General features: G+C 28.1%; 1 protein-coding gene across 2 annotated transcripts in view; it reads left to right on the forward strand.

Annotated features, from left to right (window-relative positions):
• The first annotated feature begins 9,261 nt into the window (after positions 1-9,261).
• Cln7 (CLN7/MFS domain-containing 8) overlaps positions 9,262-17,029 on the forward strand; it is a 129,586-nt gene continuing 121,818 nt past the window's right edge. For both annotated transcript variants that reach the window (XM_075370195.1, XM_075370193.1), the window contains exon 1: positions 9,262-9,458. Coding sequence is in view for 1 of the 2 variants with exons in the window: in XM_075370193.1 (XP_075226308.1) it covers positions 9,394-9,458 (65 nt within the window). In the remaining variant the exon portion in view is untranslated. The remainder of the gene's footprint in view (positions 9,459-17,029) is intronic.

Genomic DNA, 17,029 nt, shown 5'->3' on the forward strand with positions numbered 1-17,029 from the left:
TTTTTATTGTAAAACTATAATCTCTAATAAAGCCCATGGGAGATTAAAGTATTTGTAGATTAAATTACTTTCGTATTTGATATTTCGACTTGAGGTCGAAATAATAATTGTTTGAGGACTAGCGTGAAAAACTAAAAACCATTTGGTTACTCGCAATTTATTATGAAAATATTACAATTAACATTTTTTTTTGCTAAAAATTGCATCTCTTTGTCTAATTTTCCAAGTAATCACCACCAACATTGAGGCATTTGTCATAGCAATTGAACTTGTTGTAAATGAACATATTAAAGTCCCTTTACAAACTTCTTTATTGCCTGTTCATTTTACCACTCCTTGAGAGCTTTTAATTCATTAGCACTTGCTACCAAAAAATTCTTTCAACTTTTATAGAAGTGGAAGTTTGCTGTTGGATGCACGATCCAACTTCCAGACTGCGTGATTGGTGACTGAAATATTCAATAACAATTTTCCCACCAAATTACATCACACAGCTACAAAATGTGGATATTGACAATATAACAACCTTTGGCAGCCATATGCTATTATTTTTTAACAGTGTGATGTAATTTTCAGAGTTTTTTTACAGAAGTCTATATTCACCATTTTTTTTGTGTCAGCCTTCAATATTTATTTGTATTCTACAATTATCATATGCAGTTCTCAATGCTCACAAATTTTTTAATAAAGTTTTTTTTATTGAATACATTAAGGTCATTGGTGATCAGTGTTGGTTTATCCACTCTTCATCTTGCACCTGTATTCTATAGTTTTGAAACATTTGACATTTTCGTGCATTTCTCAGCTAAAATCTTATTTGAAAAATCTTTTAAAAATATATTATTGTCCAATTAATCATGTTAACTACCTTATTAATCTTAAAATTTTACAACTGTGTGTAAATGATAGAGAGTACAGCTAGTGGTAGACTACAGCTAACATTTTCAACAAAATGGCCGATTGTCTTGCAACAATACCTACTGAATAAAATATAAAAAAGATCCTTTTGTATTGTATAGGCATCATTACACTTTTTACAGTTTATGTGAAATTATTACATGAAAGTGAGAATTTATTTTCCTAATATATATATATATATTTATATATAGAGAGAGAGAGAGAGAAATATTACTTATTCATGTTTTTAGTTAAATATGCGATTTGGATGGCCAATTCTTCTTTATTGCATCTAGGATATATTCAAATGGATCTTGATTGTCTATCAGGTACTGCCACATGATATCATTGAAGTGGCGTTCTATATGATGAACTGTACTGCCATGTTTTGTGTTACACCATTTTTCTAATTTCCATAACCTTTCTATTATCTATGTATGTACACTTGTAGACAGGTCAACAATATGTGTGGTTCACACTGAAGTTATGGAAACCTTCCTTTTGATTTCGTTTGTTTGGTAACCTCGCCAGGAATCTGCATATATCATGGAACCATCTTGAATATTGTTTTTTGTAGCCTTCAGCGGGGTAGGGAAAGACCTTTATGGCAATTTTACAAGCAAAAATTTATTAGTATCATGGCAGATGCTGCCAAATACCCACTGTTGTGGAAAAATACTACCAGAGTGATCATAATGCCTGAAAAATAGGCTCTCATCTACTACAATTTAGTCAATTCCACCATTTTTCTGGTTTCCCAGCACTTCAACAAAAAACAAATATACTTCTTGTAGATAATTATTCCAATCTACAATAGTTCCTTTAGCCATGACTAACTCTCGTTTGCATCTATTAGTATTGGTCAGTTCGTGCACCCTTGAATAATCAAAACAAACGGGAGCCTAGAATTGCATAACCAGTTACAATCACACATGCTAATTTTTTTACAGCATGCTGGTTTATTACAGCACCTTCATATGTATAAATGTATATTACAGTAATTAAGCATTTTCTTTCATTTAAAAGAATACCCTTTTGCTGTAAGAATACAACCACCGTTTCCTCAATACTTTGTAAATCCCAAATTTTTACATTGAATTTCACAAACAATTGTTGTGAGGTACACTGGACTACTCAAATACTTGCTTTAAGTAAATATAGTAAACAGAATGATAAGCACAGAAGAACATCGTTGTGTCATGTATACTACAACCAATTAAATAAATAAATCTTATCTTTATCATTATCTTATTTCATATAAGTTTACAAGTCAATTTTATAACATTTAAATGATTGTATATATCAGTAAATATGGAAATTTTGTAGTTGCATCTGTGTAATAGTAAAGCACCTTAAATATGTAATAAATAAATAAACGATCCATTCAGATGAAATGAGTAAATTCTTTTGAATATTGTATTGCCAAAACTATATCTTTATTACAAATGTATAAATAATTATGAAAAAAATTTGAATCTGTAAAATTTCTGTTAAAATTTATTTATTATATAGTCAGATGTAAGTAATCAATGTTTTGTCTTTAAAACTCTTCCCCCCTCATTGCTACTACAACATGGGTTTCATTATACTGCTTCCTTATGCTGTGTTACATTCTATCATGGACCTTTTGCCAAGCTCCATGATGGACTTTAATTCATCACAATTTATACCTCCCTTCTTATCACCTTATTTAAATCAATTCACGTCTCTCCTCTTTTCATAGCTACCTAGTCAGTCCTCTTTCATGCTTCAGTTACTGCATTCTTGATCTGTCTCTTATATTCCCATTACACCATTTAAAATTTGCTTCTGCAGTTATTGTCTTTTCATTCTTCACTCTGGTTGAACCAATTAATAGTTTTTTTACTTAATAAATTTAGCATTGCTTTGATTTTAGAACATGTTTTCGTTTTAAGTCTTAACCTACAAATTTCCTCTTTGATGAGCTCATTTTTCTCTGAAAACCTTTAAAGAGTAGACATTCACTACATTCAAGGGCCAAATCTCACTGTTACGGATTAAAATTGGCTTTATCTAATTCTACATAAACTTTAGTCTTGTGGGAGATTACCCTAGATCTATTTGTAAATTAAGCTCTATTACCCAATATTGCTCTCCTGAATTTCCTGAGAAATTCTGTTAACTCTGGGTAAATTATATTTTAAACTTATAACATTTTCTTTATTTGCGAGTATATTCTTCAGTTTAAAATTCTTTCTAGCTGATTTTTTACTTTGGATAATATCATGTTCATATTTTGTCTTCATTCACTCTAAATTTTACTCTTATCCTTCCTTTAACAGCTGTTGGAATATTTCTTGTGAAATATGCATATTTCTAGCAACCAAATTGATATCATCCATATATACATGATTTTTTTCAAGATTGGATTGTTCCATAAGATAGGTTCTATACAAATATATTGTATAAAATAAAATTTAAAAAATGATTATAATAAATTTAACTTAATATCTCAAACATAGCATCGCTGATATATTAATTAAATAATATTAACAATTAATAAAATCCACCTTACCAGCACATTGAGATAAGCTCTAGATATTTCGGCTTACTTGAAAGCCATATTAGGAGTTAAAAATGTTACTTTAAAGTCAAGAATTAAAAAATCATAGGTTAAAATGTATAAGCAGTCTTAACTGTCCAATCCTAACAGTATACTGAAGGATTATATATATATTCTCCGACGGATTAAAATGAAATAAAACACAACCATGTTATCAAGGAGGTAATTATTAGATTAAATTGTTATTTATTTATATATCATCTTTAAACATTTTTTGTTCATTAATTAAATTATTGTTATTATTACAGTAAATACGATATTTTTTCTAAATTAGAAGTATTATTACATTTATAAGAAATATCTAAGAATTTCATGAAATTATTATGATAGTATATATATATATGACCGTATTCTATTATGTGTTTGACAAAGTTGGAGTTTTCTTGTTTGTTATTATTAATGCTATTTATATACTCTTTTGCACGTATGGAGAATTTGCGATTGGTCATACCCACATATATCATGTTGCAATCCTCACAAACAAGACTGTATACTCTTTGTTTATCAAATTTGGTATCATTATTATATGATTTTTTATTATAATTATTATTAATATATTTAGTTTATTTATTATTAGTAGAATATGCAGGTCTTATGCCATTTATATATACTCAATGTGCTGGTAAGGTGTATTTTATTAATTTTTAATATTATTTAATAAATTTAACTTGTCTGTGTTGAGCATAAGTTCATAATCACCATTGTTCATCATCACAATCACTTTCACATTTTCAACAAACATTTTTCCAGAAAATGCCTTGTGAAACAGTTTTTTTTTCACAAGCATTGGAATGACTATGAGTGGTTTGAATTTCTTTGGATAAAATATTTCCATACAATAAAATTAATATTAGGTTGATTCCTTATTTTAAATGATGTTTCTTGAATAGATAAATACATTTTTTTTTTTTATAATTTATTCACAAGGAACAACTTAAAATATTTAAGAAACATATTCTAGTAGGCAAATGCACAAATAAAAGGTTTTCTTATCTTATGTTTCTTGCTCAAAATTTTCTATATGTGTCTACCAGTCAGAATTACAAAATAGTTTAAAAGAATTCCCCTCTTGTTCCCTATTACGCTCTAATAAAATAAATCATAAGAAATTTCTCTGTGCCAATTTATTTAGGATTTGCATTACTTCACTGAAAAAAATAATTAAAAAATTATTGTAAATTTTGTAGTGATAGCGTATTTTTTCATTTACTTTAATCTCTCGTATGATCTAGTCTTTTTTTTTTGTGTTAGTTGCTTTTCCTTTCTTTTATGTTAATTTATTTTGAAAATAAATTACTATTTGTAATGTTGGCTAATTTTGTTATTCATTAATAATACTTTTATTTTTATGTAAATTATTTTATCCAGTTTTTTATAATATTTTTAAAATATGTCTAATTTTTATTAGTACTAGCTTTTTGTCTTTCTTTATATTTTCTTTTTTGTTTACCAAAATTAGTGTTACTTATGTTTTAACCAAAAATATTTAATATCCAAAATAAAATATTTATATATATTGAAAAATGTATATATTGCATCTATTAATATATTATATTCTTAATAAAGTTTATTTAATAAAAAGTTTCTAAGTTTACTGTTTTTTTTTGTTTTTTTTTTTTTAGAAAACATATTTTCCTATAATTGTTTTTTTTATATTATGGTAAAGGCTGCTGTGTGACTGCTGCTTTATTTCCATGTTTAATGTAAATTGAATTATTTCAATGCTATCCAAAATTTAACTTAATAATAAATAATCTTTGCAGATCAGTTTTTTTTTTCATTATATATAGAAATGATCAGGGAGATGTAAAAGTTGAAATACAGTAAATTTTTAAGTAATTAAAAGAAGTAATTCAAAATTTGTTGTCACCTGAAAGAGGATTTAAATAGTAAAAAATCTAATGTGGATACATGTCTTCCTTGTACATCTTTTAAATTACATTAGACATTTTTTTTAAATGAAAAAGTACATACAATTTTATTCCATTATTAACTTCTGATAATTTTTTTTATTGTTATTATTTATTATAAAAAAGTTTTTTACAATCGGAGGTTAATAATTATTAATAAATCAATATATTTAAATTTAAAGAAAAGAAGAGAGATAAAGTCTGATTCGAACTAATGTGCCTTGTAAAATCTAAATATTTCATTAATTAAAATTTTATTTGGCTATAACTCTGGAACCAATGAAAATAAACATCACTTAGGATGTATCATTGAAAAGCTCTCAATGAGGGCTTACTGCAGTTAAGAAAAAGTCCAAAATCCAAATTTTTTGGATTTTGGGCTTTTTTTGGACACTTTTGGTCCTGTCAATTACAATCAAAAGGGGATGTGTACAACTGGATTACAGCAATCCTAAATCCAAAACTTCAACATCCTATGGGTAATTGTTTTTGAGTTATGCGAGGTACATATGTACATACTGATGTCATGTTGAAACTAGTCAAAATGGATTCAGGGATGGTCAAAATGGCTATTTCTGTTGAAATCTGAAAATCAAAATTTTTTGCAATCAGAATTCTTCCATTACTTCATACAAGGAAGTAAAAAAGATACTTCTTAAAATAATTATGTGAATACATAATTATATATTTTATTTATGAGATGTGAAATGTATAAATAATTTTTACACCAGTTTTAAAATCAAGCCTTACTTGATTTGGTCAATTCTGAAGAATGCCACTCTGACAAAAAAACAATGATACATTTTGCACACATCCCTACCCTTTTTATTCTTCTGACAAAATTTGAGAAATAGTTTTCTCAATTCTATACCTCTCATCATCCATCCTAGATATATTTACCATTGATTTGTAAACTATTTATTCTAATTTTTACGTTGTTTAGTAATTTCCTTAGCATTATTCTGATTTGATAAACAATTGTATGATTTTTTCTCATTTCTATTTTGTGAAATAAAAAACGACTGAATTTTTAGAGTTGCAAGAGAGAGTCATCTCTTAGTATACGATATAAATATTCTAAAATTGATCGAAAGAATCTTTATTACAGCTTTATGTAAATTATTTACAACCCTTACATCTACTTTAATGATTACTGCTCAAATTTAACAGTTTTTAAAATATTAAAAATTTAATTATTTGCTTCAGTTCAAAAAGCATTAAATTAATTCACCAATCAGAGGCCACCTGTTGATCAGGTACAGTTTTTTAAGCTCAACGTTTTCCCGCAGTAAGTTTTTTAATACTATTTCTTGTACAAGAAATTGATATGTATAAGCTAGATAATAATTAACAGTTTTTCTTCATTTTAGAACAGTGTCTTCTAAACCTTACATGTGTAAACTGTTTTACGTGCAGATTTTTTTCAATTGAAGATGTTGATAAAAATTTCAAAATGTATTTATAAATATGTATATAAAAAGTAATGTTTTAATAAAATAACAGGATACTCTCAAAAAAATAACATCAGTATAAACTGAAGAATCAATTGTCATTTACTAATATTGTATCTAATAACAGAACCTTTACACAAAAAAATATTTTACTACTAATTTTAATTTTGTTACAGATTTGATCATTTAAAAACTATGAAATAACCCAGGAAAACACTATCTTCAAACAACAAAAATATGCACTACATCTGGTTTAGTTCAACTCTCGTCATTCCCCTATTGGATTGAAATTATTCAGATATTAAGAATACTTTTACTGTAACGAACAAAAGAACAAAGTAAATTTATTGCAGGAAAATCAGCAGTGGATAATATTTCCACTTTGATGTTATTGAAGGGTCAAATGCAAAGTTGTAAACAGAGATCGGCTTATCAACAGCAGTTGTAACCAAGGGTCAAGTTAAGAGTTCAAAGCAGCGCATGTCTTTGATTTGGAAAAATTGTATGATATTGTGCCTATGAGTCATTGTTTGGGGTAGTTGGTATGGCAGGTACCCAATCTTTGTTGGGAATTTGTAGAAGAATAATATGTCGCATATTAAAGTTAAAAAGTAGATTGAATAATTTCTGAATTAACAAGACTACTTTGAAGAAGTGACATGAGAAATGCAGAAGTATGAGAGTTTTGGTGCAAAAATATATTTATGGTACAATATGCAAATTATCAGGTTGTACCAACAGAAGATAAAAATAATATGCATTACATGTTAAAAAAATGCTTAAATACTTGGTAGCTGGCCTGAATGTTAATGGTAGTTGTCAATGAAACCTGACAAAAGGACTTATTGATAAGGAAAGAGGTAATAGCTGGTCAGACAGCAAAGATCAACCTACTTATTGTTTAGTTGGGAGTTATGTATTATGGTTGTGGTTAAATAAATGCAGGTTTAGTAAGGATGAAGAATGTGAGTAAAGCACAGATATGGTATTATGGGACAGGGAAATTGAGAAAGTATGGTGTTGGGAATGGAAATATGGAGTTTAAAAAATATGTAAATTTTTTATAATGGATCATCTAAGAGTGAGAATGTTATCATAGAACAAAGAGAAAAATAGATTGAGAAGTGATGAATGATATGAGAAGATAACTTATATGACTTGATTATGATACTAAATGAAGTGTTTACAAAAAAAAAAAGTAGAATATTTTCTCAGAGCAAACAAAAGATTGGTATATTTGAGGTAATTATGATAGTTGAATTTGATGGGATAGGGATGGAAAAGCCACAAATATTGGGGTAGCCGTAAAAAAAACTGATTAAAATATTGGCTGTAGTACAGTTATAGTTCATAATTTTTGTTAGACTGATTGTGTTCTGCACTGATCAATTTAGTAACTTATTTGTACAGTTTATATTATGCAATTGTTTAAGTTCAAAGTCAAGCTGTAAGTATTCTAATGTTAAGTACTGGTTCAAAATATTATTTTAAAAGCAGTAGCTTAAATTTTACAGTAAAACTTTTTGTTTTAGAATAAAATTTAAGATTTGAAATTAATATCGTTGGTTAATTTATAAACTTTAATTTTGTCTTGACAAACAGTAAGAAAGATTTTTTTAGTTGAACATTTATTTCTGTGACCAACGTACATGGAAATACACGAAGATAAAACTATTAAACTAATTTTATAAAAATAAAACCAATTTGAAGAAAAATAAAAATACTTTTTCACTTCTTTGAATATATTGTTTTAAATTCGGCGACAAATTAAAAAGAAATAACTAACTATAGTTATTATTTATTAATTGGATAGCCCCACAAAAATCGCAGGGTATGAAAAATACGTTGTAAGAGATGCAACAGCGATAAACCTGCCTATAAAAATTATTAAAGCGATGAACTACGAAGTTTCACATCGACTGAGCATCATTCTGCGAGTACTAATATGTTTTGACCTAACTTTCATCAATAGATAAAGAAATCAATCTGTAGAACTTTTACCGATTGTAATTAATTGATAAATTTAGTTGTGGCTGGGTTTCAAGTGGATACCCGTGAATTGAAATCCACCATTCCAAAGTTGAAATGGGGTTATGTACAGCCTTGTACATTTACGTAGTATTGTTGACGCGTATGAAGGATACAATAATAAAGATTTTAAAATTGGTTTTATTATTTTAAATCCAGTCATATTTGATTATAAAAAATAAATTTGTTAGTATATTTACAAACCGAATCTTACGAGAGGCAAAATGTTGTTTATGGTGTCATTTTTGTTTTCAGAGCTACGAAGAATCTGCATTGTGTAAATATAATGTTTATTAATAGTTTTTTTTGGTCGATAAAAAAAGAACTTTTAATGTCAAGGGTAAATTTTTATTTGTAATGTTGGTATTAAGTATTACTTAATGTCAGAAACAGCTGGACAGTAGTTATTAGAATTTCTTGTCGCTCTGTCCGTTGCAGGTTTGAAATTGTTAAAATTTGTAGTGTGATGTTTATTGTACTCATTTAATTTCGTTCTTTAAATTGTTTAGCCTCTGCTGATTCTATGGTATCTTCCTATATATCGAGAATCATGAAATCGGTTCACCAAAAAGAACAATCCACTGAAAGGTAACCAAATAAATACAAAGTTAAGTTTAATTTTAGTTTATTAGTGATTGAGTTATGTTTAACCTTCAATTGTATGACATTATATTTTTTTTTTTGTTACGGTTGTAGTAATTTGCAATTGATGAACCATTTGCTTTTGAATTTACGTCTTTTTTTCTTTTAGACAATAGGAATTAATTTCCGGCGCTTGTTTTTAGATATTAGAAGCGGGAAAGCAAAAGTTGCGTAGTCGCGTTTTTGAAAACTATTTAATTTATTATTTTAATTATTTATTTTACTATTAAAAGTGGTTTTAATTAGATTAATGATCAGTTAGTTAATCTTTTAATTTTGCTTTGTGTTTGTTTTCACCATCGTACTACCGATGTTCAGTCTTTTTTTCATTACATTGTCATTTTTTCTATTTCGGCCTTCATTTCTGATAAAGATAGCTATTTGCATTCTGTAATAATTTTTCATTATTACAGATTATGCACAGATAAGGATTTTACAGAAATCCTTATCTGTGCATTAATTAATAGGTTATTGCAGGTACAAGCTTGTAATTCTTAATTTCCCACTTGTTAATTCAGGACATCTTGTTTACTGATTTATCTTATTCTTTGTGTAGTTTTTTTATATACAAAAAAATATTTTATATACAAAAAAACACAGGATGATGCATCATCCTGTGTTTTTGTAGGTGTTGTGTAATAAACTACTACATAATTTTGTATTTGAAGTGTGTGCACAAGCTTTTGCATGCTTTTACATAAGCATTCTACAATCAAATGTTATAGAGTATTGTTATTTGGTTAAATTCACTTTTCAGTACATATTTTATATATATATATATATATAATATATAAAATTATGTAAATATAATTAGATTATTTTATTCCCTTATGTTCAATGCTATATCAATTTAGTTCTTAACCTGTTACTTTTCTGCAGTTTTTGGCTTTAAAAATATATTGATAAGTTACAGAGAAAAGTAAACAAGAAATCTGTCATAAGTAATGGCAGTCAATGTTATATTCTTGAGAAGACGTTGGAGATTGAACACCTCCATTGTAGAAACAGAGGAACAAATAAGCCTAGCATATCTATGTTTTGCAATCTGATGTATAATTTGAAGGATATGCTCCATGTTCTAAGCCCACAATCTTAAAATAATGTAATAAATGATGCAAATAATTGAAATTTTTGGATGATAATATTAAACAATAATTTGTTTTTTAGCTTGAACTGTTTCACTCAGAAACAAGGCACAACATTTGCAAGAACTCTTTTTAATATCATATGTTTATATTTTAAATGGTATTTTTTTTCTAAAACATGCTTTTTTTATCAAAAATGTTAATCTTTATCAATTTATAATGTGAACTGCAAGATATTGCATTGAATTTCTTTTTCTTATACCATTCAATAAATAAACAATACAATTGGATTGTGGGTTAGATAATATATTGGTTCCCGTATAATTTAATTACTTAACATCTGGAATGTCTCAAGGATTAGCATCCTGAAAATTGAAGGGGGTGAAGTAAAAATTAAATGTTAATTTTTCATTTGCATTTTCAAATAATCATTATTTTCATCTGATTGCTCATTATGTTTGAGTTTTAATGTTTAGTTCCTGTAGACAACAGAAATTATACAATTGAGTGCATTTTCCTGCACACTGATTACATTTATTAGTGAGTGGTTAATGTCGATAGTAATCAATCCCATTTTAAATTTTAAACTACAGAACTTTTACTATCTACTATTATGTACAGAACTAGACTGTCAATAAAAGAGAGTAATTTTCTTCAATTTATGCATAGATATTTTGATTATCAGAATGATATAAAGTTAAATATCATTGCACAATAAAATCCATTATCAAGTAAGTAATATGACAGTAACAAAAAGTGAAAAAAAATATCTTTTTTAGACAGTGTAAGCTTCTGTAAGGAAGCTATTTTTTCCTGTAATTATTGAATAGTGAGATTCCATTCTCTTAAATGTTTAAATTAAAGTGCTTTCTAAAATGCTGACATTTGTTATTGTTCTATTTTCATAAAGCAGTTAAAAACAAAAGTTTATATATGATTTAAAGTTTCACATTTAATTTATAAAACCTATAAAAAAATGTAATATTTATGAAATATTTTTTATTTGTAATTTTAATGTTTGTTTACTATTACTTTATATATTTACTTGTTTATAATTATTATGTTTTATGTTGCTACTCTGATGAAGGTTCTTCTACAATTTCCCTTGATCCATCCAAGCAAATAATGGATTTATTATTTTTTTTCTGTTGGTAGCAAACCTAACTGAGGTGGTCTATAAATGTAATTAACAATCTGAATAAAATATTTTTTTTGCTGGTCGAAAAAAGGGCTTGCTTCACATGCCCAACTGTCTAATCAGGGAGCTCTGTCCCCTGTAAACTTGATGCTTTCATTATCATCATGGTTGTGAGAATATTAAATATTTTATAGTTATTAAAGAAAAAAGAAATTATTCATTTTACCCTTCTGTTGCTATGGTGAAAGAAATATAATGGAGTAAAAGGATTTTTCTTTAATGAATATCTTACTCCTTGGGTAATGTAATATTGGGAGTGAATTCACAATTTCACCCCCGAAGAGACTAGGGCCTTGATTTGATCTATGGCGTAAAACCTTTTCTGGGATAACACAAATGTATCCTAAAAATTTGAAAGCAATCGGTCTGTTGGTTCTTGTGTGTTGTTGTAAACAAATAAACATACCGGCAAACTTTTGCATCTATATATAACATTGATACCTTTATTTCATGTTTATGTAAATCTGAGGTTGTCTTTATGGTTTTATCAAACATTTTATTTACACAAAATATCCGTATTTACCATTTTCTTATATTTTTAGTTAATATCTTTCTGTTTTTCTTTTTCACATATTCTTTTTTTTCTGTAATTTGTTTTTCATATATTATTTTAGCCCACTGGGCTGGTCTAGTGGTTAACTCGTCATTGCAAATCAGTTGTTTAACAGTTGATTTTTGAAGTTGAAGGTTCTGAGGCTCGAATCCTAGTAAAAGCTAGTTGCTTTTATACAGATTTGAGAAGTAGACAGTGGATATTGGTGTACTTTGCTGGTTAGGGTTCAATAACCACAGTGTTTCAGGAATGGTTGACCTGAGTCTGTACAAGACTACACTCATTTACATGACGTACATATCATCCTCATCTCATTGAGTCTTGGGTGGGGGGTTTGATTATTGTTTATTTGTTGAACAGATTGCAACATACACATTAGGAAAATAAATTAAAAAAATAAATATATATTGTTTTAAAGAAAAATCTATTTTATTCAAAGCCAATTTTGTAACTATTTTCAGTTCCATTAAATTATTTAATTCTAGTATGCACCATTCACAATTTTCTTTGTTGTTTGATATGCATCATGTGTGTAATGTTTATGTGTGAGTGTATTACACATAATTAAATCTTATTGATATTTATGGTACATTATTACTCAAATATGTTTTTATCAGTTTTAATGAATTAGGTTGATTTTAATCAGTTTGTATATCCTGTTTCATTTTGTAATGAATATTATACTATTCTTATCTGTATTATAAAATTTTGTAGAAAAATTGTATGAATTACTGTTTCTGAATTTTTATCAATAAATGTGATTCATATAATAATGATTATTACAGTTATAAAAATAATAATAATAATAGTAATCTACTATAATATATTTTTAATGAAGTTTGAATTGATTGCCCTTTAACAGGATTTCTATTTATGATAAACTCTTTGTGTTATTCATAAATGTATATATTACTGTTAAAATTATGTAAATGAATATATATATTTTTTTAAAAACATGAAATAATTTGTATCTTCTGTTAAAAAAAGGTGATTTTCATTCGTATCTTTTTTTATGTATTGAATTGAAGGGGGCTGATTTTGATTATTTTTTTTACTTTGTTGTGTAAGCTCTTTGATATAATTTTTTCCAATAACTCAAGTAGTGCTTTATTCAAACAGAAGCTTACACTGTCTAAAGAAAATATTTTTTTCACTTTTTGTTACTGTCATTTTACTTACTTAATGTAGGATTTTATTGTGCAATGATATTTAACTTTACATCATTCTGATATTAAAAAAATCTTTGCATAAATTGAAGAAAATTAATTGTAAAACTTTAGATAAAAAAATAGATACATAATCCTGCATTTTAGGAGCATAGGTTCATATTCTTCAGTTGTTTCTCTAAATTTCTCTTCTTCAGCTTCTTTCCTGGTTTCTAACCAGCGTATTATCATATGGACAACCTTTTTTATAGGTGTACCCATGTATTTTTTTATTTTGACTGAATAGAAGTTGAAACCTTGACCTTATCCAGAAGGCACCTCGGTCACTAGTTTAGATCTTTCTGCAATACCCGGGTAGGAAATGAGTCCTTGGAGAAATACACAGCAGTGCTATGCCTGTAAGTTGCAACAAAAAACCGTTTGCTGTGCCAGTTACTAGAAGATGGGTACTGTTCTGCCTGGAAAATAAAGTAAAAAGTATCATTTTTATTTTCTAAATTTTGACTTCTTGAAGTAATCACTAAATTATAAGTCTGAAGTTTGTGGTAGTTGTTTTTAATGTGGTGTTGACTTCTAAAAGTTAAGTATCAAAAAACAATAAAGCCTAGAAAGAACTTGGAGATGTGGTTTTTATATTCAATAACATGCATGGGTTTCTTTTGTCATACGAATTCAAAAATGGGTGAAGTAATTTTGTTTAAAAGGTAAAATTACTGTTCTTTGCCCTTTAAGCATATCACTGTTGTAGGACACCATGACAAAAATCAGAGTATTAAGTATTTGCTTATGACTATTATATAAGTATGAGGCTGCAGTGATGGTCGTGCCACGTTCCATGAATTCCACCAAGAACTCCATTCCGGTCCCAGAACACAGTAGCTATACACTTTCTGTTGGAGAAGGTTCGCTTGAACTTGTTTGGTTTACTGGGAGAATGAGAATGCATCCACTGTTGTGGATTGTTCTTTTGTTTCTTCAGTTTCGAATTGTACCCATGTCTCGTCCCTGTGATAATTTTGTTCAAAAAATCTTCTTCATTGTGGTAGCGCTGGAGAAACGTTAGGGAGGCGTCCATTCTCATTGTTTTGTGATTGTCAGACAGCATCTTGGGAACCCATCCCGCACACAGTTTGCGGTACTAAAGTCTCTCACTCACAATGGTGTAGAGAGCTGATCTTGAAATTTCAGGAAACGAATCACTCAATAAGAAATTTTGAACCGACGATTTTCTCGAATTGCCTCATCCACTCGCCCAACGAAATCATCGGTTGACACTCGCTTCCTTCCCTGACCGCCTGCATCATGAACATATGTACGTTCTGCTTTAAAGTTTCTGCGCCATTGTCGCACTTTGCTGTCGCTCATTTAAGTTTCACCATACACATTATTTATTCGTCGATGAATTTCAGCTGCATTACATCCCTCAGCCTGAAGAAATCGAATCACCGCACGCACTTCACACTTGGCGGGAGGTGCTATTGTTGTAGACATGTTTACGTGCTAACTGCGTGTTCAGAACTAAACGAAGTGACGCGGCGTGATTGAAGGCCATACTAGAGACGCTGCGCAACACATATGCGCAAAGTTCATCCGATTTTTGAGCGGGTTTTTATTTTGCGACCGATCAGACCTTGAAAAAAAATAACCGTCATTTATTGATCGATGTTATATAGTTATAAAGGACAATTTTTATCTTTAGAAAATTATTATTTATTTCATCTCTGGTTTTTGATTATCTCTTTCACAAAGCTTTTTCAGAATGTTTTGCCTGTGATACTGTTGTTAACTTTTATAGGTCTTGAGTTTTAAGATGTAAGCATGTACTCGTTGTATAATATGGAATTTCTTTATGGTTTGTTAAAATCTGCATGATCAGAATTTGAACCTGGAGTTTTTATATGTAGACTTTTTTTTTACTTTTTAGGTTGCTGTTTATGTTTATTTTATTTTGCTTTTAAGTTAAATTAGATTTATTATATTAATAAACTTTCAATTAAACTAATATAATTAATTACATTTCATTTTATAAATAGTTTAATTAAAAATAAAATTACATTAAATTAAATAATAAATTGTAATATTAAAATAATGTTTAATTGTCAGTGATACAATCTGATACAAATCTTTATTAATTGTAATTATTTTCCATTGTTTTTTGTTGTATTTATTCACAATTTTTTTTCAGCTAAATTCATTTCTTATCATTAATTGTAAGTGTGATAAAACGTATAGTTTCGTAGATGATTAAATAAATAAATAATGAATTATCTTTGTATGAGTGAATACTACCATGTTGTTAGTCTGTGCGTATGAGAATTTTATTTTGTAAAATGAGAATTTTGGCTACATATTTTAGTTAATCAATTTCTAAAAAGTTAAATAAATTTTTAAATATTTAAAAAAATATATATATACAGCTGTTTATAAAAACCGTTTCAAGAATTCAGGGAACGGTCCCCCACGCCGAAATAAATAAAAAACTTTCTATCAATATATGCCCGGAAACGCCTTAGTTTAACGGCTGTACGGCCAATTTGTATTTTTACCTTAAAGATTTATTTCTCTGGAATGGTTAAATATAGGGTATAGAGCTGAAATTCCATATACTCTTAGGGCACTTAAAGGTTTACGGCTATAAAAATAATGACCTGATCTCTCAATCCATTTCAAAATGGCGGCCACGTAAACGCGGTTTATTTAAATGTTTTGTTTTACAAACAATGTTAAGCGTTTTATGACGAAGAAAATGACACATTTAATCATTTTCATCCCGAATAAAATTAAATAAATAATACGACACTTCTCAAATAGAATAAATTTATTAATGTTATCGTGTAATAAATTACAATAATTGTAATATTGAAAATATTACAATAAAATAAAATATTGAAATCATGAAAATATTATAATATTAAATAATATTAATTTTGAAAAATGATTTGCACTACACGTTTGTCGTTTAATGAACGGATACTTAACGGATTTTTAAAATCTGATTTTTTCAATTAAAATCTTTTTAGCAATAAATTATCATATCAGATAATAAAACATTAATAAAAAAAAAAAAAACTACAGTAGCTGTTCAAAATGGTGGCCTGCATCCAGGCAGTTTTTCATTGACTGTCTGACACTTTCAAAAATGTCAGGTGTGTGACGAATCCTCTTCATATAATTTAGAATTCTTGTGCGCAATTCTTCGATGGTATCCTCAGGGGTGTCATATACAAGTGTCTTCAAATTGCCTCATATGAAAAAGTCAATAGGATTGAGAGCGGGAGACCTTGCAGTCCATGCTATTGGGCCTCTTCGACCGATCCATCTGTTTGTCGAGTTATTTAATTTCATTCGGGAGGAAATGAAAACTGGTTGTTTAATGTAGAGTGACTCACTTGAAAATGTTTTCCATAACTTCGTTATTTATGAAAGAATTTGAATAAATAAGGTGTCATTTTCTTTGTCATAAAAAGCTGAACATTTTTTTTATAAAACATATTTTAATTAACCAGCGGTTGCAA

Source organism: Lycorma delicatula, chromosome 7, assembly GCF_047948215.1.
Source record: "Lycorma delicatula isolate Av1 chromosome 7, ASM4794821v1, whole genome shotgun sequence".
Classification (NCBI taxonomy): domain Eukaryota; kingdom Metazoa; phylum Arthropoda; class Insecta; order Hemiptera; family Fulgoridae; genus Lycorma; species Lycorma delicatula.